The sequence below is a fragment of the Castor canadensis genome, chromosome 11 (assembly GCF_047511655.1).
Source record: "Castor canadensis chromosome 11, mCasCan1.hap1v2, whole genome shotgun sequence".
NCBI classification, from domain to species: Eukaryota; Metazoa; Chordata; class Mammalia; order Rodentia; family Castoridae; genus Castor; species Castor canadensis.
The window spans coordinates 33,809,854-33,827,258 of record NC_133396.1 but is presented as its reverse complement, the minus strand read 5'-3'; the positions used below and the strand labels follow the sequence as shown (position 1 = coordinate 33,827,258).

General features: G+C 35.6%; 1 protein-coding gene across 1 annotated transcript in view; it reads left to right on the top strand.

Moving 5' to 3' along the window:
* The window catches only part of Hsf5 (heat shock transcription factor 5), a 33,989-nt gene that overhangs the window by 6,145 nt on the left and 10,439 nt on the right, over window positions 1-17,405 (top strand). Inside the window, exons 2-4 of the mRNA XM_020179642.2 lie at window positions 208-582; window positions 11,627-11,724; window positions 15,191-15,712. Coding sequence (XP_020035231.2) covers window positions 208-582; window positions 11,627-11,724; window positions 15,191-15,712 — 995 coding nt within the window. The remainder of the gene's footprint in view (window positions 1-207; window positions 583-11,626; window positions 11,725-15,190; window positions 15,713-17,405) is intronic.

The following is a 17,405-nucleotide window of genomic DNA, read 5'->3' as shown; positions in this document are numbered from 1 at the left end:
AGTTTAGTTGGTCATTCTTTCAGCATGACATGAACAGTCTCATATTCTGAATTCTGAACTTGTTTTTACCACAGTTAAACTTCTGTTGTGTTAAAAATAGCTGATAGGTGAACAGTAGAGTATTTTTTGACCTTTGGTCTACTATGGTTTGCTATGTTTGTTAGTGTAATGTAAAATAGTAAATATTCTCTTCCTCTTTTTTTGCAGGATCAGTGGCTGTAGGACAATTTCACCGGTCATTCCGGCGAGATAGTTTGTCTCCTTATTCCTATGTATCAACTTCATCCCACAACCACAGCACCTTCCCTCTGAAAGGTTTAGATCGGACCCCAATTCCTCCTAGAACATGGCAGAACTCCCTTGGAATGCACCCTGGACAAGTGGAGACATCTCCTACTTTTTCAGATAAAGGAGTTCCATTTCCTGTACTGCAGAGATTTCCCACTGAGGTTACCTATACGTTGCAGCCCAGTGCCACATCTGTACATGTTCAACAAGGTACTCAAACAATGGTCAGCTCCTCCCAAAAATATAGTAACTACACACCCTCAGCACAGTACTCCCAAGCCTACTATCCAACAGGTATGAGAAATTCAAGTTTACTGACTTCTATTAAAGTAGTTTATAACACATTTATATTTTTATCTTCATTTTAATCTCTGTGTGCTTAAAGACAAATAGTAGGAATATATACCTAAGAAATGTCAAAGATTTCTTAGCAGGACATATTTTTAAACAATATATAAAGTTGCACTGCATTCTTAAGGATTGTAAAAGTTCTCGGTACATAAAGATGTATGTTTTTAGTGAAATGAAATGTTTGTATCCTCAAAATGCATTCTAGATATGAAATTAAGACTTAGTGCCCTGGAACCTTGCTTTAACTCCACCTTTTTTTTTTTTAGGTTTTTTTTCTTTATTCGCTTATTCATATGTGCATATATTGTTTGGGCCATTTCTCCCCTCTGCCCCCCAACCCTTAACTCCACCTTTGGTGCTGTGTTCATTTCTTTCTTTTTTTTTTTTTTTCTGTGGTACCTGGGGCCTACATTTTGAGCCATTCCACCAGCCCTTTTTTGTGAAAGGTTTTTTCAAGATAGGGTCTCACGGAACTGTTTGCCCAGACTGGCTTCAAACCACGATCCTCCTGATCTCTGCCTCCTGAGTAGCTAGGATTACAGGTGTGAGCCACAGGTGCCTGATTTCAATTTGTTTTGAAAAAAATATAGGGGCAATGAGTATAGCTTAGTGACAGAGCACTTGCCTGGTATGCACAAGGCCTAGTACTGTAATACATATATACACATATATATGTATGTGTTTAACATTTTATATTTTGAAATTTTTTTTTCCATTTTTCTTTTATTATTTATATGTGCATACAAGGCTTGGTTCATTTCTCCCCCCTGCCCCTATATTTTGAAATTTTATAGGTATGATTGCCTCATAGTGAAATCATTTTAGTATGTCAGAAATGAAGTTCAATTAAAAATACATACTCAGTTGGGGGTATGGCCCAAGAGGTAGAGTGCCTTCCTAGCAAACATAAGTCTCTGAGTTCAAACCTGAGTACCACCAAAAAGCCAAAACCCAAAGAAAACAAATACTCTCTGAAAATTCTTTAGTAAAATGTGGTGAATAGTGGATATTCATCCAGCCAACAGAGAACAACGGAGTAACAGATAAGAGAAACTGAAAATGACAACTGATCTAGAGTTCAACCAAGGATGTTGAGGACATGCTATTGGAGCCCAGTCATTAATTGGGAATCCTTATGATAATGACCATCTGTTTTGGTTTTTTTTGGAAAAAAAGTGTTTTTTTGTTTTATTTTGTTGTGTTTTTTTGGTGGTATTGGGGTTTGAACTCGGGGCCTTGCACTTGCCAGGCAGGTACTCTACCATTTGACCCCCAGCCTTTTTTGCTTTGGTTATTTTTGAGATAGGGTCTCGCTTTATGCCCAGGTCAGCCTGGACTGCATTCTTCCTTTTTGTGCTTCTGTGCTAGATGGAATGCCAGGTGTGCATCACTATACCCAGCCATTGGTTGTGATAGGATCTCACAAACTTTTTGCCTAGGCCTCAAACCTCCATCTTCCCAATCTCTGACTCCCAAGTAGCTAGGATTATAGGCTTGAGCCACTGCACCTGGCCTTTGGGTGGGGGGAACTGGTTTTATTTTGAGGGGGGGTGCTTGGCACTATTGGGGTTTGAAGTCAGGACGTCATGCTTGTTAGGCAGGTGCTCTACCACTTGAACCTCCCCACAACCCTTTCTGCTTTAGTTATTTTTCTAATAGGGTCTTGTTTTTTTTTTTTTTTTGCGAAGGCCATCCTGGATGACTATCCTCCTATTTATACCTCTCTTGTAGCTGGAATGACAGGTATAGGCCACCACACCCAGCTTCTTGGTTGAGATGGCATCTCGATAACTTTTTGCCCAGGCTACCCTTGAACTGCAGTCTTCCTAATCTTTACCTCCTGAGTAGCAAGGAGATTACAGATTTGAACCACTGTATCCATCCATATATATCTATGTCTATTTATCTATCTATATACATACAGATATAGATATACATACACATATATGTGTGTGTATATACACACATGTAAATATATGTATACACACATACATATACATGTATATATATGTGTGTGTGTATATAATTTATTTATTTTGGAGAGATTAATACTGGAGTTTGAACTCAGGGTCTTGTGCTTGCTGGGCAGGCACTCTGTCACTTGAATCAAACCCCTTGCCTTGTTTTTTCAATTCATTTTTGCAAGTTAATAGTCTTTCATTCAAATTTTTTTCTGTTTTGCAGAAACACCATAGTATGTGTTTCATCATGTAGTATCCTTTACACAGAATAATGGAATAATAGAAACAAGACAAGGGTCAAAGCTTTCAGAAAAACCAAAGAAAGAAGAAAGGGGCATTCCTTTGCCCCGTGAATGAAGAATCTGGGAGTACTGATTTTCTCTTTTCTTTTTTTTGCTGTACTGGGGTTTGAACTCAGGGCCTTCACCTTGAACCACTCCACCAGCCCTATTTTGGTGATGGGTTTTTTCAAGACAGGGTCTCGTAAACTGTTTGCCTAGGCTGGCTTCAAATCATGATCCTCCTGATCTCTGCCTCCTGAGTAGCTAGGATTACAGGTGTGAGCCACCAGCACTGATTTTCTTAGTTATGTAGATCTGGAAGCAGTCTCTGAAGGTATTTCATTACACCATTTCTCCCAGGGAGGACTAAACAAAATAAATGAAAGGACTGCATATTAGAAAAGAGAATTAAATAATTTGTTGTCACTTAAAAGTTGTAAATCTGGCCTGCCATAAAGTGGCTTACTTATAATCCCAGCTACATGGGAGGCTGAGATCAGGATTATGGTTAAAGGCCATCCTGGGCAAGTAGTTCTCAAGACCCCATCTCCAAAATAACCAGAGCAAAAAATGGACTGGAGCTGTGGATCAAGCAGTAGAGTGCCTGCTTTGTGAGCTCAAAGGCCTGAGTTCAAACCCTAGTCTCACCAAAAATAAAAATAAGAGTTGTAAATCTGGTGACTGTTCTATTAGTAATAGTATTTGCTATTTTCTGGCTGTTAAAATCCAACTGTATGGTGTGTGCTAGTGGCTCATGCCTGTAATTCTAGCTACCTGGGAGGCTGACATTGGGAGAATGGAGATTTGAGGCCAGCTCAAGCAAATAGTTCACGAGACCCCACCTCCAAAATAACCAGAGCAAAATGGACTGGAGGTTTGGCTTGAGTGGTAGGACTCCTGCTTTATAAGCACAAAGTCCTGAGTTCAAACTCCAGTACCACAAAAAAAACCGAAATCCAGCTATATACTTGTATTATTGGCTCTTGCATTCTACTTAAATATGAAAGTAAAAGGGATTGCTTTATTATCCCAGAAATTAAGTCGAATCATATTAAAATAACAAAACCAGCTGGCAGAGTGGCTCAAGTGGTAAGAGCGCCTGCCTAGCAAGCATGAAGCCCTGATTTCAAACCCCAGTGATGTAAAAAAAAAAAAAAAAAACAAAAACAATTTAAATTGGGTTGGGTTTTATAGGATTTTAGAGCTGCTAGTTTTTTGGTAGATGGAGTTGAGAAGGAAAAGGGGGAGAGAATTGTATGGAGTAAGAATGATTTAGTATTTTAATCATTTTGTCTGTTAGTAGAAGGCGAAAGATTCATACTGCTTGAAGAGAAACCAGAGTATCATTTCACCCGTTAGAAAGTTTAAAAAAAAAAAAAAAAGGAAAATATTTCTGTTTTATGTAGAAAATGGTCTGAGGCCCAATATTTTTCCAGATTTGTAGTATTTCTTTGAAGAAAAAAAATCTGTGCATTCTTGAAACAGATGACTAATATCTTATAAGTTATATATATATATATACATATATATATATATGTATATATATATATAAGTTATAGATCTTAAATGTAACAACAAATAGGGTCATGTTTTTATTACTGGAGAGTTAATTCCAATAATTTAATAAACAAATTAGGCATTGCTATCTAAATTATTATTTCTACTACATTTCATATATGCACAGAATATATATATTTAGAGAAAGAGAGAGAGAGAGAGAGGCAGTTTCTGTCTTATACTTGTTTTAGATTCTGTAGTCCAAATAAAGAATTCTTCTACAGCCCTTCCTTTCACCAATGTTTCCCATCCTTAAACTTCTAAAGACTTGAAAGCTTCTGGGGAGTTGAAATTTGGAAAGACTGCAGCAGGGACATATTGAGTAAATGTTCTCTGACCTTCCAATTTGGAATTTTGGAGGCATTTTCCTATGGAAATATTAAGTATGGCAACTTGGATGCTATTATTAACAAAATCTTAAGGTACAGATGATTATAGTCTGGACATTGTTTCTGTGGGAAAGTGTATTGGAAGTCCTCAGCAATCCTCTTAGAAACCATGAATTCAAAATTTTAGAAGAACCACTTATATAGTATTTACCAGAAAGTGCTACAAATAGTTAATATTATTTATTCACTATAGAAATGTTATTTGTTAAATTATTAAGATTTTGGATATGTCATTGAAAAAATATTTGGTTTTAGCTTGGTTATAGACTTATAAATTGAAAATTGCCTCTATGAATTCAAGGAAATAACAAGAAAAGAAGCATTTTAAAAAGTACAATTAAGGTGTGTGGGATAAGAATAATTGAAATGTCTCAAGTTTTTGAGATTATGAGAAAAAGTCTCATAATCTTATGATAACTTCTGGTAATGATATAAAGTAAGCAAAACTGCTTTAAACATTCTGAAGTATTATATAAATAAAAAGTTGTATTGTTAAATAAATATAAATAACCTATGGAAAAGAAAATGCCATAAAAATAGTGTAGAAGTGCTTAAGTCCTCCAGATGGTGAAGGAAACATAAAGTATGGAGCAATTTACCCAATGTTTAGTGAGTATCTTTTTATGAATAACCTTAGAAATGACTTTGCTCAAGTCAAATAGGTTGCCATTCTCAGAGGCAAGATAATAATCACTCAATTCATATAAGTCATACAAAAGTACTAATTTTGGAGTAATGGTCATAGTTTAGTCCTATCAAAATGAACTAGGTGACCTGAGGTTTGGATGAAATTTGAGTAAAAAACAGCACTCTACTTATTCAAAAGTTAGCTGTGTTTATCTGCAAAATGGAGGAAAAGTTATGTTAAAAATAATCTTGGAGAGTTGGTCTTCAAATAGCAATTTCTTTAGTAAAGCCACATTCGGAAACTATAAAATTAGCCATCAGACTGATTCAAAAAATGACTCATCACTATCACTTTTTACATTTGTTGTCTTTCCTTTGAAGTGTCAGTTTTTCTTGCCTAGATTGCTTATATTTTTTCTATTCTTATCACTCCTTCAAAGACAAAATGTCATTTATCGAGTGTTAGTAGATTTTTTTGTCTTGCTCTATCTAGAATTCAGTTTTTTCCCTCTGATGCTATTTTCAGTGTGCTACTATAATTTAATTCCCCTCTTTTATATAAAAATTTAATTTTAGCTAGGCTTGGTGGCTCATGCCTATAATCCAACTACTCAGGAGGTAGAGATTGAGAGAATTGAGGTCCAGGCCTGCAAGGCCATAAACTAAGACCCTATCCCCAAAATAACTAAAGTACAAATGGCTGGCAAGGCTCTGAGTTCAAACCCAGTACCACCCCCACACAAAAAAATATAATTATCTTCATTTTATAGATGGGGAGACCACGGCACAACTAGTAAGTGGCAGGCTGGGAAAGAAACCCAGGCAACCTGAATCAAAAGTACATCCTTTGGCCATTGTATTCTGCTGTCTTCCTGCCTCTCATAAAGAAGGTCTTTGGGGTTGTTCATCTTATTTTTTTTAAGGGTATCTGTTGGTATATTTCTCTCCCATAGGTATTCCACATAGTGTAGACAAACCAGAGATTGATGGAAGGACCTACTCTTGTACTCTACTTGTGGCATTGGGACTGCTCTGGGATATCAACTCACTATATCCAAACAGAGAGAACATACTCTAACTGCTACAGTGGGAGGCTAGTTTGGGGGCTTTGAAGAGTGGAGTTGCCTATAATTCATTTCTGTATTCCCTACACCTAGCATAGTACTTAGCTATGGTGGGCCCTCGGTAAATAATACTAACTGAAATGGATTAGTTCTAATCCCACCTTTTTAGTTAATCATCTGATGTGACCTTTAGTAGATTATTTCACACTGCTCAGCCTCAACTTCCCTTTCTCTAAAGTGGCCATAATAGTTTGGGTCAGGAATTAAATGAATTAATGTATGTAAATAGATTTTGTAAAATTTGAAACACGACTTGCATATAAATGATAAAATATTTTAAACTTTGTCTTTTAAATTAGACTAGATATTAATACTATAAGGGACTAATAAACTAATTTATAGAAACATGTTCTTTTTTTTCTCCCAGGTTGCACATATTTTTATTTTTTTGCTAAAAATATATATCCTATCATTATTTAATTTTTTTCTCAATTGGCCCTTGAGCAAAAGGAAGGGTTTCATATTATTATTTTAAAGTGCATTTGATTTTTTGTTGTTGTACTGGGGATGGAACCCAGGGCTTTGTGCATGCCAGGCAAGTGTTCAACCACTGAACTACATTCCCAGCCCAGTACATTTAAATTCTAAAGATTTTATCTTTAGGTTTCCAGTCCTACATTATGTAAACAAATATAAAATATGGAGTTAGAAGAGTTTTCCAGAGCTTAAGTAGCCTATATTGATTGTTAGCCTTTCTGAAAAGATCTGATTTTGTACTTACGGAAAAGAGGGACTTGGCACCAAGAAGTTCCTTGTCCTTGCCAGAAGAAACAAAGCAAAAGCACAATCAGATTTGTCTTTTATTATTGTAGTAAAATATGTGTAACATAAACTTACCATTTAAACTATTTTCTGTGGCATTAAATACATTTACCATTACCACCATTCATCTTCAGAACTTTTCATCTTCCTCTTAAACTCTGTACCTATTAAACATTTAACTCTTCATTCTCTCTTCTCCAACCCCCTGGCAACTCGCCATTCTACTTTCTGTCTCTATGAATTTGACTACTCTAAATACTTCAAATTGGGGTTATGTAATATTTAATATATAAATTTATCATTTCAACCATTTTCAATGTATGATTCACTGGCATTCATTACATTCACAATATTGCACAACCATTACTATTATTTCCAAAACTTTTATCACCCAAATGAAACTAGACTCATTAAGCAATAGCTTTTCATTCTTCCTTCCTCCCGGTCCCTGGTAATCTCTAATCTACTTTGTATTTCTATGAATTTGACTACTCTAAAATCCTCATAGGAGAAGAATCATAACATTCATCCTTGGATGACTGGCAGTTTTTAGTATAATGACTTCCAGGTTCATCCATTTTGTAATATCATAATTTCTCACTTTTTTAAAGGCTGAGTAGTAATCTGTTGTATGTATGTATCACATTTTGTTTATCCACCTATTTGTTGAAGGACACTGGATTGCTTCTACCTTTTCTATTGTGAATATTTCTACTGTGAACATGATGTACAAATATCTTTTTAAAAGCCTACTTTTACTTCTTTTGGGTATTCAGATGCATCTCTATTTATGATGAGGCTATGTGATAATAAATTGAAAATATCATGTAAAGTACATTTAACCCAATTAACATAGTGAATTACCATAGCTGAGCAACACAGTACATGTGTTGTGTAGCTTTGTGATTCAGTGGCTAACCAGGAGCTCTGGCTCAATGCTGCCACCCAGCATTTCAAGAGTGTGCAACCACATGACACAAGCTTAGGAAAACATCAACATTTGAAGTTTGGTTTCTACTGACTGCATATCACTTTTGTACCATTTATTGAAAAATCTTAACTTGAACCATCGTAAGTAGAGACCTGTATGCCCAGAATATCTTTCCTTTATCTTACCATAAATGAAATTCTGGAGTTCTAGTTGCTCTGGTAACTTATCCTGGAATTAAGTAAACTGTTAAGTTTACTGTTTCTTTTGAGCATTTATAGGATTGGGCATTTTTTTACTATTAACACTGCACTATCCTGAAGTAGATTCAAATCCCAAACATTTTGGTCATATTTGAAATACTTCCATAGTAATTCAAAGTGTTCAAACTTGAAGTATTGAGGGCAATACTTTCAGAAACTGAATTTTATTACTTAGAAGTTTTTAAATGCTATCCATTCTTATATTTATATCTGAAATGGATTCCTGTTCATTACTCATACTTTTTCCTTCTAGATGCAGTTTAATGCCTTAAGTGAATACTGCCTTCATGAAGACACTTGAAAGATCATTATGATGATGAATGTGTCTTAGGCCATAGTAATAAACTCAGTTTTATAAATGTTAATGCACAGTAGATTAATTTGCCATACCCTAAATACATAGTTGTATATCTATACCTAGGTTTTCCTATTTGGTATACTTCCTAATACCTTGTGTTGTTCTATTTTATTGACTTACACAAAGCAGGATTGTACTAGTAAGGAAAATAGTCAGTGAGGAATCTTTTGGGATTGTAATCTGTTCAGGTCCTTTTCTTCATTCAAGTACTTTTCTACTATTCATTTGTTACTGGACACTTTATAGACTATTCACTGTTTTTGCTGTTTTCTTATATACCAAATCATCTATCAACTATTTATTAACATATTCTCCTTCATCATATTGTAGTTTGTTTCTCCAGCAAATTTATTTTAAAGACTATTTTAACAGCTATTCAAAATGTGTTAGGTCACTGAAATATTGAAAAATAAATGCAACCCTTTCATTGATTTATTTTTAGTGAAACATTGATTTTCAAAACCTTAATGGAATGAAAATTTGTGTCTCTTTTCTCCTTCACTACTGGGGATTGAACTCAGGACCTTTCACTTGCTAATCAGGTGCCCTACCACTTGAATCATGCCCCCAGTCCACACCTGTGTTTCTTGACTAGGTCATATCCTGCCACTAGGGGGCTAGGTTTTCCTTAGTCCTAATTTTCAGGAAAAAAAGTCCTTCATTTTTTCAGTTTTGGCACACCCTGCAGACCCTGCTTCTTGTTTGGCTATTTGGATTCAATTTACTTCCCAGCATATTTATTCTTTCAAATACCTTGGGAAATGGAAGGTATTTTATTCAAATCCAAAAGATTTTAATTGTATTTTTGAATAATTTCCAAAAGATCGAGTGAAGAAACCTGCTCGCATAACCTGTATTGGAAGTGACAATAGCTTGAATTTTATGTGACAATCCTAGTAATATATGGCTTTTTAAATCACTACAGTTGTTTTTAAAAACCTATATCATCCAGAAACTGTCAACCTTTATATTTATATCTGAACTAGAATTCTGTCCATTATTTCAATTTTTTCTACGTGCAAACTTTAATGACTTAAGTTGCACAGTTAATGACACAAAAATATTTGCTGGTAATATACTTTTATGAATGTCTGACATTTTAAAAACAGTCAATAATTGAGAAACGGAAGCATTTCAATTAATTTTCATATTCCTTAGGTTAGTTTATTTCAAAGATTAAGGCAGATTATTAGTAATTTTATTAGTACACTCAATATATAAAAATTATGGACATAAAAAGACAAAGCTGCCATCTTATAATATAGATACCTTTAAAGATATCCAGCAACTGGGGTTTTTGTAAAATTAAAGTGTTATATTTTGGGCAGAAGGAAAGATAAAGAACATGTGCTTTGGAGTTTGATTACTGGCTCTGTCACTATCAGCTTTGTGACTTTTGATAAATTACTATCTGAATTTTAGTTTACGTATTATGTAAAGTAATGTTAATATCTCATCTGATTATTATTTGAAGCAATATAAATCATTCTGCCACTGTGCCTAGAGCATAGTAGACACTCCATGTATATCATCCTCTGTCTAATCCAAAGGTGTGATGTTATAACTGATTCTCATACATTTTGGAGAGTCTCCCTCTGGAAAAGAGGAGACTCAGCCTATTAAGACTACATCTGTAAGTATAACTATTATAGTACAAAGAGTTCAATCTTTTCTTGGTGTCCTAACTATAAAGAAAAAGGTTGGAAAGAGTATTTTGGAGTTTGATCCTTAGTACCACAAAAATGTATTTCTTTAGTTAAAATAATAGCTGCTGTCATGCATGCCTCACAACAACCATATTAGATAGATTTTTTTTCTTTTGTAGTACTGAGGTTTTGGACTCAGGGCCTGGCATTTGCTAGTAAGGCACTCTGCCACTTGAGCCATGCCCCAGACTCATAGGTAGATTCCATTATTATCCCTATTTTAATAGAATTCAGAAGCTGAGACCTAAAGAGATTAACCATGCTCAAATTTATGCAACTATTAAGTTATGGAACTGTGGTTCAAAGCCAGGCAGTCTGGCTGGAAAATCCACATTCTTTTTTTTTGCTTTTTGGTGGCCTTAGGGTTTGAATTCAGGGCCTCACGCTTGCTAGACTCTTACTGCTTGAGCCACTCCGCCAGCCTCCTCACCCCCTGTTTGCCTGGGACTGGCTTTGAACTTCAATCCTCCTGATCTCTGCCTCCTGAGTAGCTAGGATTATAGGTGTGAGCCACTAGCACCCAGTTTAAGGTCCATATTCTTAACACTTGTCTAAATGGCTAAAACAATTTTTGCATGTATTTCTACCAAATGCATTGCTTGATGGTAGGAACATTTGAGAATACTTTCTACTTATTTTCCTTTTAAAACATTCTCTCCCTCACAAGTGGTTATTACTGCCAAAGCGATTAAAACAATTGCTTAAAAATTCTAAATATATTCTCCTATTTTCAATAAAATGAAATTATTTTCAATAAGAATAAATGTTTGGTTAGGAAAGTAACAAAATGTTTAGGTGCTAAAGAAATCACATACATAAGTAGATGTAATCCCTTTAAAGTTTATATTAAGTTTTTTATATGACCATGTTATTCTTTAACTAATAATGGCATCTACCTGGACTAAATATAATTTTTTAGACAGACAAAGGAAGTCTTTTGGGGTTCTTTCCAGGTCAAAAAAGGGGAGCACCTTGACTACTGCAGAGGTCTGTTTTGGTTGATGGCTTGTCTGTGTTTGACTTTATTTCAGCTGTGCTACAGTGCTGCTCTCCTTCCACACACATGGACCCTCTAAGTAGTTGTGTCACTCCCACTGCCTCTTCCTATGCACACTGCAATTACTTCCAGGTAAGATTTTTGGACACACTGTGCTTCGTGTGCAATTTATTAACCTTTCATTATTTGAGGATTTTTGTGTGTGTGTGTGGCAGTACTGGGGTTTGAACTCAGGGCTTCATGCTTGCTGGGCAGGTGCTCTACCACTTGAGGCAAGCTTCCATCTGACCTTGCAAAATTTGAAAGTGTAATTTTATATTAATTAGTAGCCAGAGGTAAGCTGTATATTATGGGCTCAGTTTACTACTCTATTCTACATAAAAGATAATTGACATGAATGATGTCTGAGTATTATTCTGGCTAGCACTGTCTGAGATAGTAGCCACGAGTCACATGTGACTTTTTTTTTTTTTTGAGACAGGGTCTTGCTGAATATCTCTAGCTGGCCTCAAACTCTATTATATCAAGTCTAGGTTGGCCTTGTACTTGCTATCCTATTGCCTCAACTTCCTGAGTGCTGGGATCACAAGCATGTGTCATGACATGCAGCTCACATGTGACCTTTTAAATTTGAATTATTGGGCTGGGGATATAGCTTAGTGGCAGAGTGCTTATCTAGCATGGACAAGGCCTCGGCTTTGATCCCTAGCACTGCAAATATTTTTTAATTATTTAAAATTAGGTGAAATTTTAAAATTCATTCCTTAGTTACACAAGGCACATTTCAAGTAATTATGTCTAATGTGGCTAGTGGCCACAAAATTGTGTAGTGCATGAGTAGCGCATTTCCATCACTGCTGAAAGTCATTTTATATAGTTCTAGCCTTTTCCATGGTGAGCAGAATACTAGATAAACTCTAAAGTCATGTAAAATGAGAAATTTAAGTGTTGGCCCTCTTTAGCCCTGGCCTGCATGTTATAAAAACACTATTTCAAATATCTTGTCATTATTTCTTAGTAAATAGTTCCTTTGATTTGAATGTTTTATATTGCTATTTCATGGATAAGATTAAATTCCATGCTTTGTATTTCTGTGCTATAACTGCCAGATTGAAATTATTTGTTTGCCTTGGATAATCGTCTACTTGACATAGCTTTAGTTCTAAGAATTTCATGTATGTCTATGAGTAGTTCTGGGAATTGAAACTAGGGCTTTACACATGCTAGGCAAGCTTTTTTTTTTTTTTTTTTGGTGGTACTGGGGTTTGAACTCAGTGCCTTAGACTTGCTAGGTGGACACTCTACCACTTGAGCCACTCCACCAGTCCTTTTTTTGTGTTGGGTGTTTTCGAGATAGGGTCTGGAGAACTATTGGCTTAAAACCTTGATCCTCCTGATCTCTGCCTCCCAAGTTGCTAGGATTGCAAGTATTTTAAGACTGAGCTGCATCCCCAGCCCAGGACATTTTTTTTTTTTTTAGCATATATATTTGTGAGAAGTAGATAATCAGACTGTTTGAAGAATCAGGTCAAGGGGACTTAACCTGGCCATTTTTCATGACTGATATGTTAAGCATAATACCCCAGTCTGTTCATCATCGCTGAAGAGACATACCTATCCCACAATTAGATGTTCTTGCTTGTAGATGCAGATACTTTCTCCCCTGGATTATACTAGAGATACGCTGACAGTGTTTATATCTTGTGTTCAAGTTATAAACAAATGATTTTAAACATTTTAATTAGATCCTTTTCTTAATACAAGTCAGTACATGTTCATTTTAGGAATATAGAAATAAGCAGACATAAAACTTTAAAATGGAAGTTGGGTACCAATGGCTCATACCTGTAATCCTAGCTATTTGAGAGGCTGATATAAGGAAAGTCACAGTGTGAGCCCACACCATATTTTACAAGACCCTCATCTCCAAAATAACCAGAGCAAAATGGACTAGAGGTGTGGCTCAAGCAGTAGAGGACCTGCTTTGCAAGCACAAAGCCCTGAGTTCAAATCCCAGTCCCACTAAAAAACAATTTTAATGGAAAAAAGTGAAAGTATTTCAGATTCCATCCTGAAAAAAAAATCAGTGTAATTAGTTTAGTTGGACTGTAGATATTGGTGAGAAAGTGCATGAATGGTCAGTGTACTATCATGGTTAAGAGCAAAAGATCTAGAGTCAGGCAAACGTAAACTTGAAACCCGACTCTGTCAGTTATTTCATTGCCACTTTAGGTAAATTCATTCTTTCTTTCTTCCTTCCTTCCTTCCTTCCTTCCTCCCTCCCTCCCTCCCTCCCTTCCCTTCCCTTCCCTTCCCTTCTTTCCTTTTCTTTCTTTTCTTCCTTTTCTTTCAGTACTGGTGTTTGATCTCAGGGCCTGCCATGAGCCACTCCACCAGCCCTTTTTTGTGAAGGGTTTTTTCTAGATAGGGTCTCATGAACTATTTGCCTGGGCTGGCTTCAAACCACAATCCTCCTGGTTGTGAGTAGCTAGGATTACAGGCATGAGTGTCTGGTGCCCGGTGAATTCTGAAGCTCCTTTAAACGTCAGTTTTAGCTTGGGTGTGGTAGCACATGCCTGTAACACTTGGAAGAGAGAGGCAGGAGAAGCATGGGTCTGTGAGACTCTTGTCTCAAAAATCGAAATCAAACAAAAAAACTCCAAAATGATATAAATAAGTTTTATCATCTAGAAATGGAGATTTTTGCATTTCATAGGGCTCTTGTAAAGATTAAAGGAAATAATGTCTACAAACCTCTTTGCATGTACTTGGCATATAGAAAGAACTCAATAAATGGTGCCGTTGACTGGCCTGGTGCTTATACTATTTGAATTTACATTACTTATTTAACTTCTAAAACTCATTGAAACAATCCTTGTAGTACATTTTGACATCAACTCATTATACGTTTTAATAATAGCTTTTTGATATTTTATGTTTATAATCTGAGATTATCAAGCATATATTGAATGTCTACTCTGTGAAAAGCACTATATATAAGAGACTATATCTTAAAGAAATCTAAAAGCAACAACTATTCTAGTCTATTGCTTTATTATTAAAAATAATCTCAGGAACCAAAGGACATTCGATATTCCATCCATTTTCTCCCAGATCATTTGGAACAGAATATCAGTACCTCCCCCTGAATCTATAGAAGGATTGGTGGACTTGTGAGCATCCTGTGTTTGACATTTCCTTATTGCATTCCTTGAACAGTATATGATAAATAAAAGTGATGTTTTTGTCTATAAGCCTTTATGGAAGATTTGGTATATAGACATTTTGTCAGCAAATAGGTATTTGGGTAATACAGTTTTTTGATTTTGTATACTTTAACCCTGAGAATTTATCACTCTGCTTCAGTATTAAACTTAGCATTGTAGTTGACATAGAGTAGCTACTAAGTAAATGTTGACAGAACATTTGAACATAACACTGCTGAAAAATAGAAAAGTAGATTAACCTTAGGTTTTCTTAGTGAGCTTTAAGTTTAATCTATTTATGTTTAGCATTCATGAGCCTAAATATTATTGCTGTCCTCCTTAATGTCATATTTGATTTTCTATCCAAACAGTCCTATTTTCTTTTTTCCCAGAATCCTCCAATGCAGTCTTCCTATCCAGTTGAATTTCTGCCTTCTAATTGGCCTTGCAGTGCTACTGATGAAAATAAAAAGACAGAAGTAAACCTAGAGGCTGTCTTTCAGATAGTAGATGAATTGCATTCCTCCCCTAAATTGGAGATGGTAAAGGTGGAGCCTGTTGAGAATCAGTGCTCAACATCTCAGTCTAACAGAGGCCAACATATCCTAGCTGATTCAAACAACACCAATCCATCTTCCATGGGTCAGGCTAGCCAGCTGGAGCCACTTACTCCTGTAGGCTCAGATATTACATCTTTTGTGGTTGGAACAGAACAAGCAATTACCTGCTCTTTACCCCAGTCACCTGAGTACATCTATACCATCCACACAGCTCAGCCTGTGGAAAATAGCACAATGCAAGAATCTGCAGCCATCCAACAAACTCATGTCAAACTGAAGGAGCAGCTAAGCCATAATCCATCTCCGTCTTCAGTAGTATTTATGCAGGAAGGGCTACCATTCAGCACACATCAGGTAAGATGGCAAACAAAAGAATCCTTATAAAGCTCAAAGTACATAGTGCTTCTTGCTAAAGACTTCTAATGGAGAATTTGTCCAGATTTTATTTAGGTTTAATACCAGTTCACTGTGTTTTCCAAAAGCATCATGTCCCTGTGGTTCTTCACAAAAGATTCAGAAAGAGCTTACCTATCCCCAGCCGTCCTCCATTTATGTTATAGTCTGAAGTGAACTGATAGAGGCAATCTGCTTGAGCATTGTGGTGTAAAACTTATTTTCATATTGAGAACATCCCTTGAGTTTTGCTTCCTATCTTAATTTGGATGGATTAGGTATGCCTAGCTTATATAATTCTACTACCCAGAAGAATAGTTTGACAGATATGAGGACTTTCTTAGCCATTTTTAGGTGGAGGCAAGGATAGTGTTGGAGGTCCTACTTTCTTACAGCATCATTGAGCTCTAGTAATGATCATCTCATGTTCTGTTTCTTATTATTGCTAGTGGAGTGGCTCAAGCTCTAGCATGCCTACCTAGCAAGCGTGAGGCCCTGAGTTCAAACCCCACTACTGCCAAAAAAAATTTAAAAGAAAATTCTTGCTACTCCTTGCATTCCTTAAGCAGAATACTGATTCTAGTTTGAGGGACATATTCTTAAGGTAAAGGCTAATTCAGTTCTTTTACTGCTGTTAGTACATGACCATAAAATGAATAAACATTGATTTTAAATAATTAGTAAGACTAATTCATCAAAAGTACATCCAAATTAAAGTAACTTTTTTATGAATTAAATTAAGTACTTTTATGATTTAATTTTTCTAAATCTTACATATTTTTCACTTTGGAATTTTTTCTTTAATTGGACTTGAAAATCTCTTCATTGTTAGAGATTCCCAAGATAACTTTTGGGAGGTATTTTTTGTTTTCCTCATCCTTGTTTTTAGCTCTAATTTTAGATCCAAATATCTTGGGTTTTTTTGGTTTGGTTGTGGTGCTGGGGATTAAATATAGGGCCTTGTGTATGCTAGGTAAGCACTCTACCACTGAGCTACACTCAGGCCCAAATGCCTTAAGATTTCTATGGAGCGGGGGGAAGAGGAGGACCGAGGTGGGGGAATGGCCCAAACAGTGTATGCACATGTGAGTAAAGGTAAAGACGATAAAAAAAAAGATTTCTATCAACTCATTATCCTTTTTGAACCTACTGAGACTTGGTATATTACGTTTTAAGATGGTAATGCAGATTCAGTAGACAAAAGATAGTTTCATTGTGTTTTAAACATGCCTGAAGAAAGAAAGCAATTTTTCTTTGTTCCTCTATAGTTACATATGGAATATTGGATTTCATATTTTAAAATTGCATCCATAAAATTACTCTTTAATAAACATATTTGAACATCATAACGCTTGAAAGCTGTTTTTAATTTTTACCTTCCTTATATAGTTTTATTTAAATAAATTTATGAAAAAACAGAGTATGTCAGAAATTGGTTACCTTGACAAGGAGATTTAACATTCCAACAAAAGTTTGGAAACCAAAGTAAAAAACTCATTTTATAAATACGACAGATACAGATTTTATAGCATCTAAAGCTTATACAATATTGACTGCCTGTTTAAGACAAAGAATACAAAATTGTTCATGCTGCATTGACACCATCCATCAGGATTATGTCTATGTCCATCCCATTATCACGAACTAGAAAGGG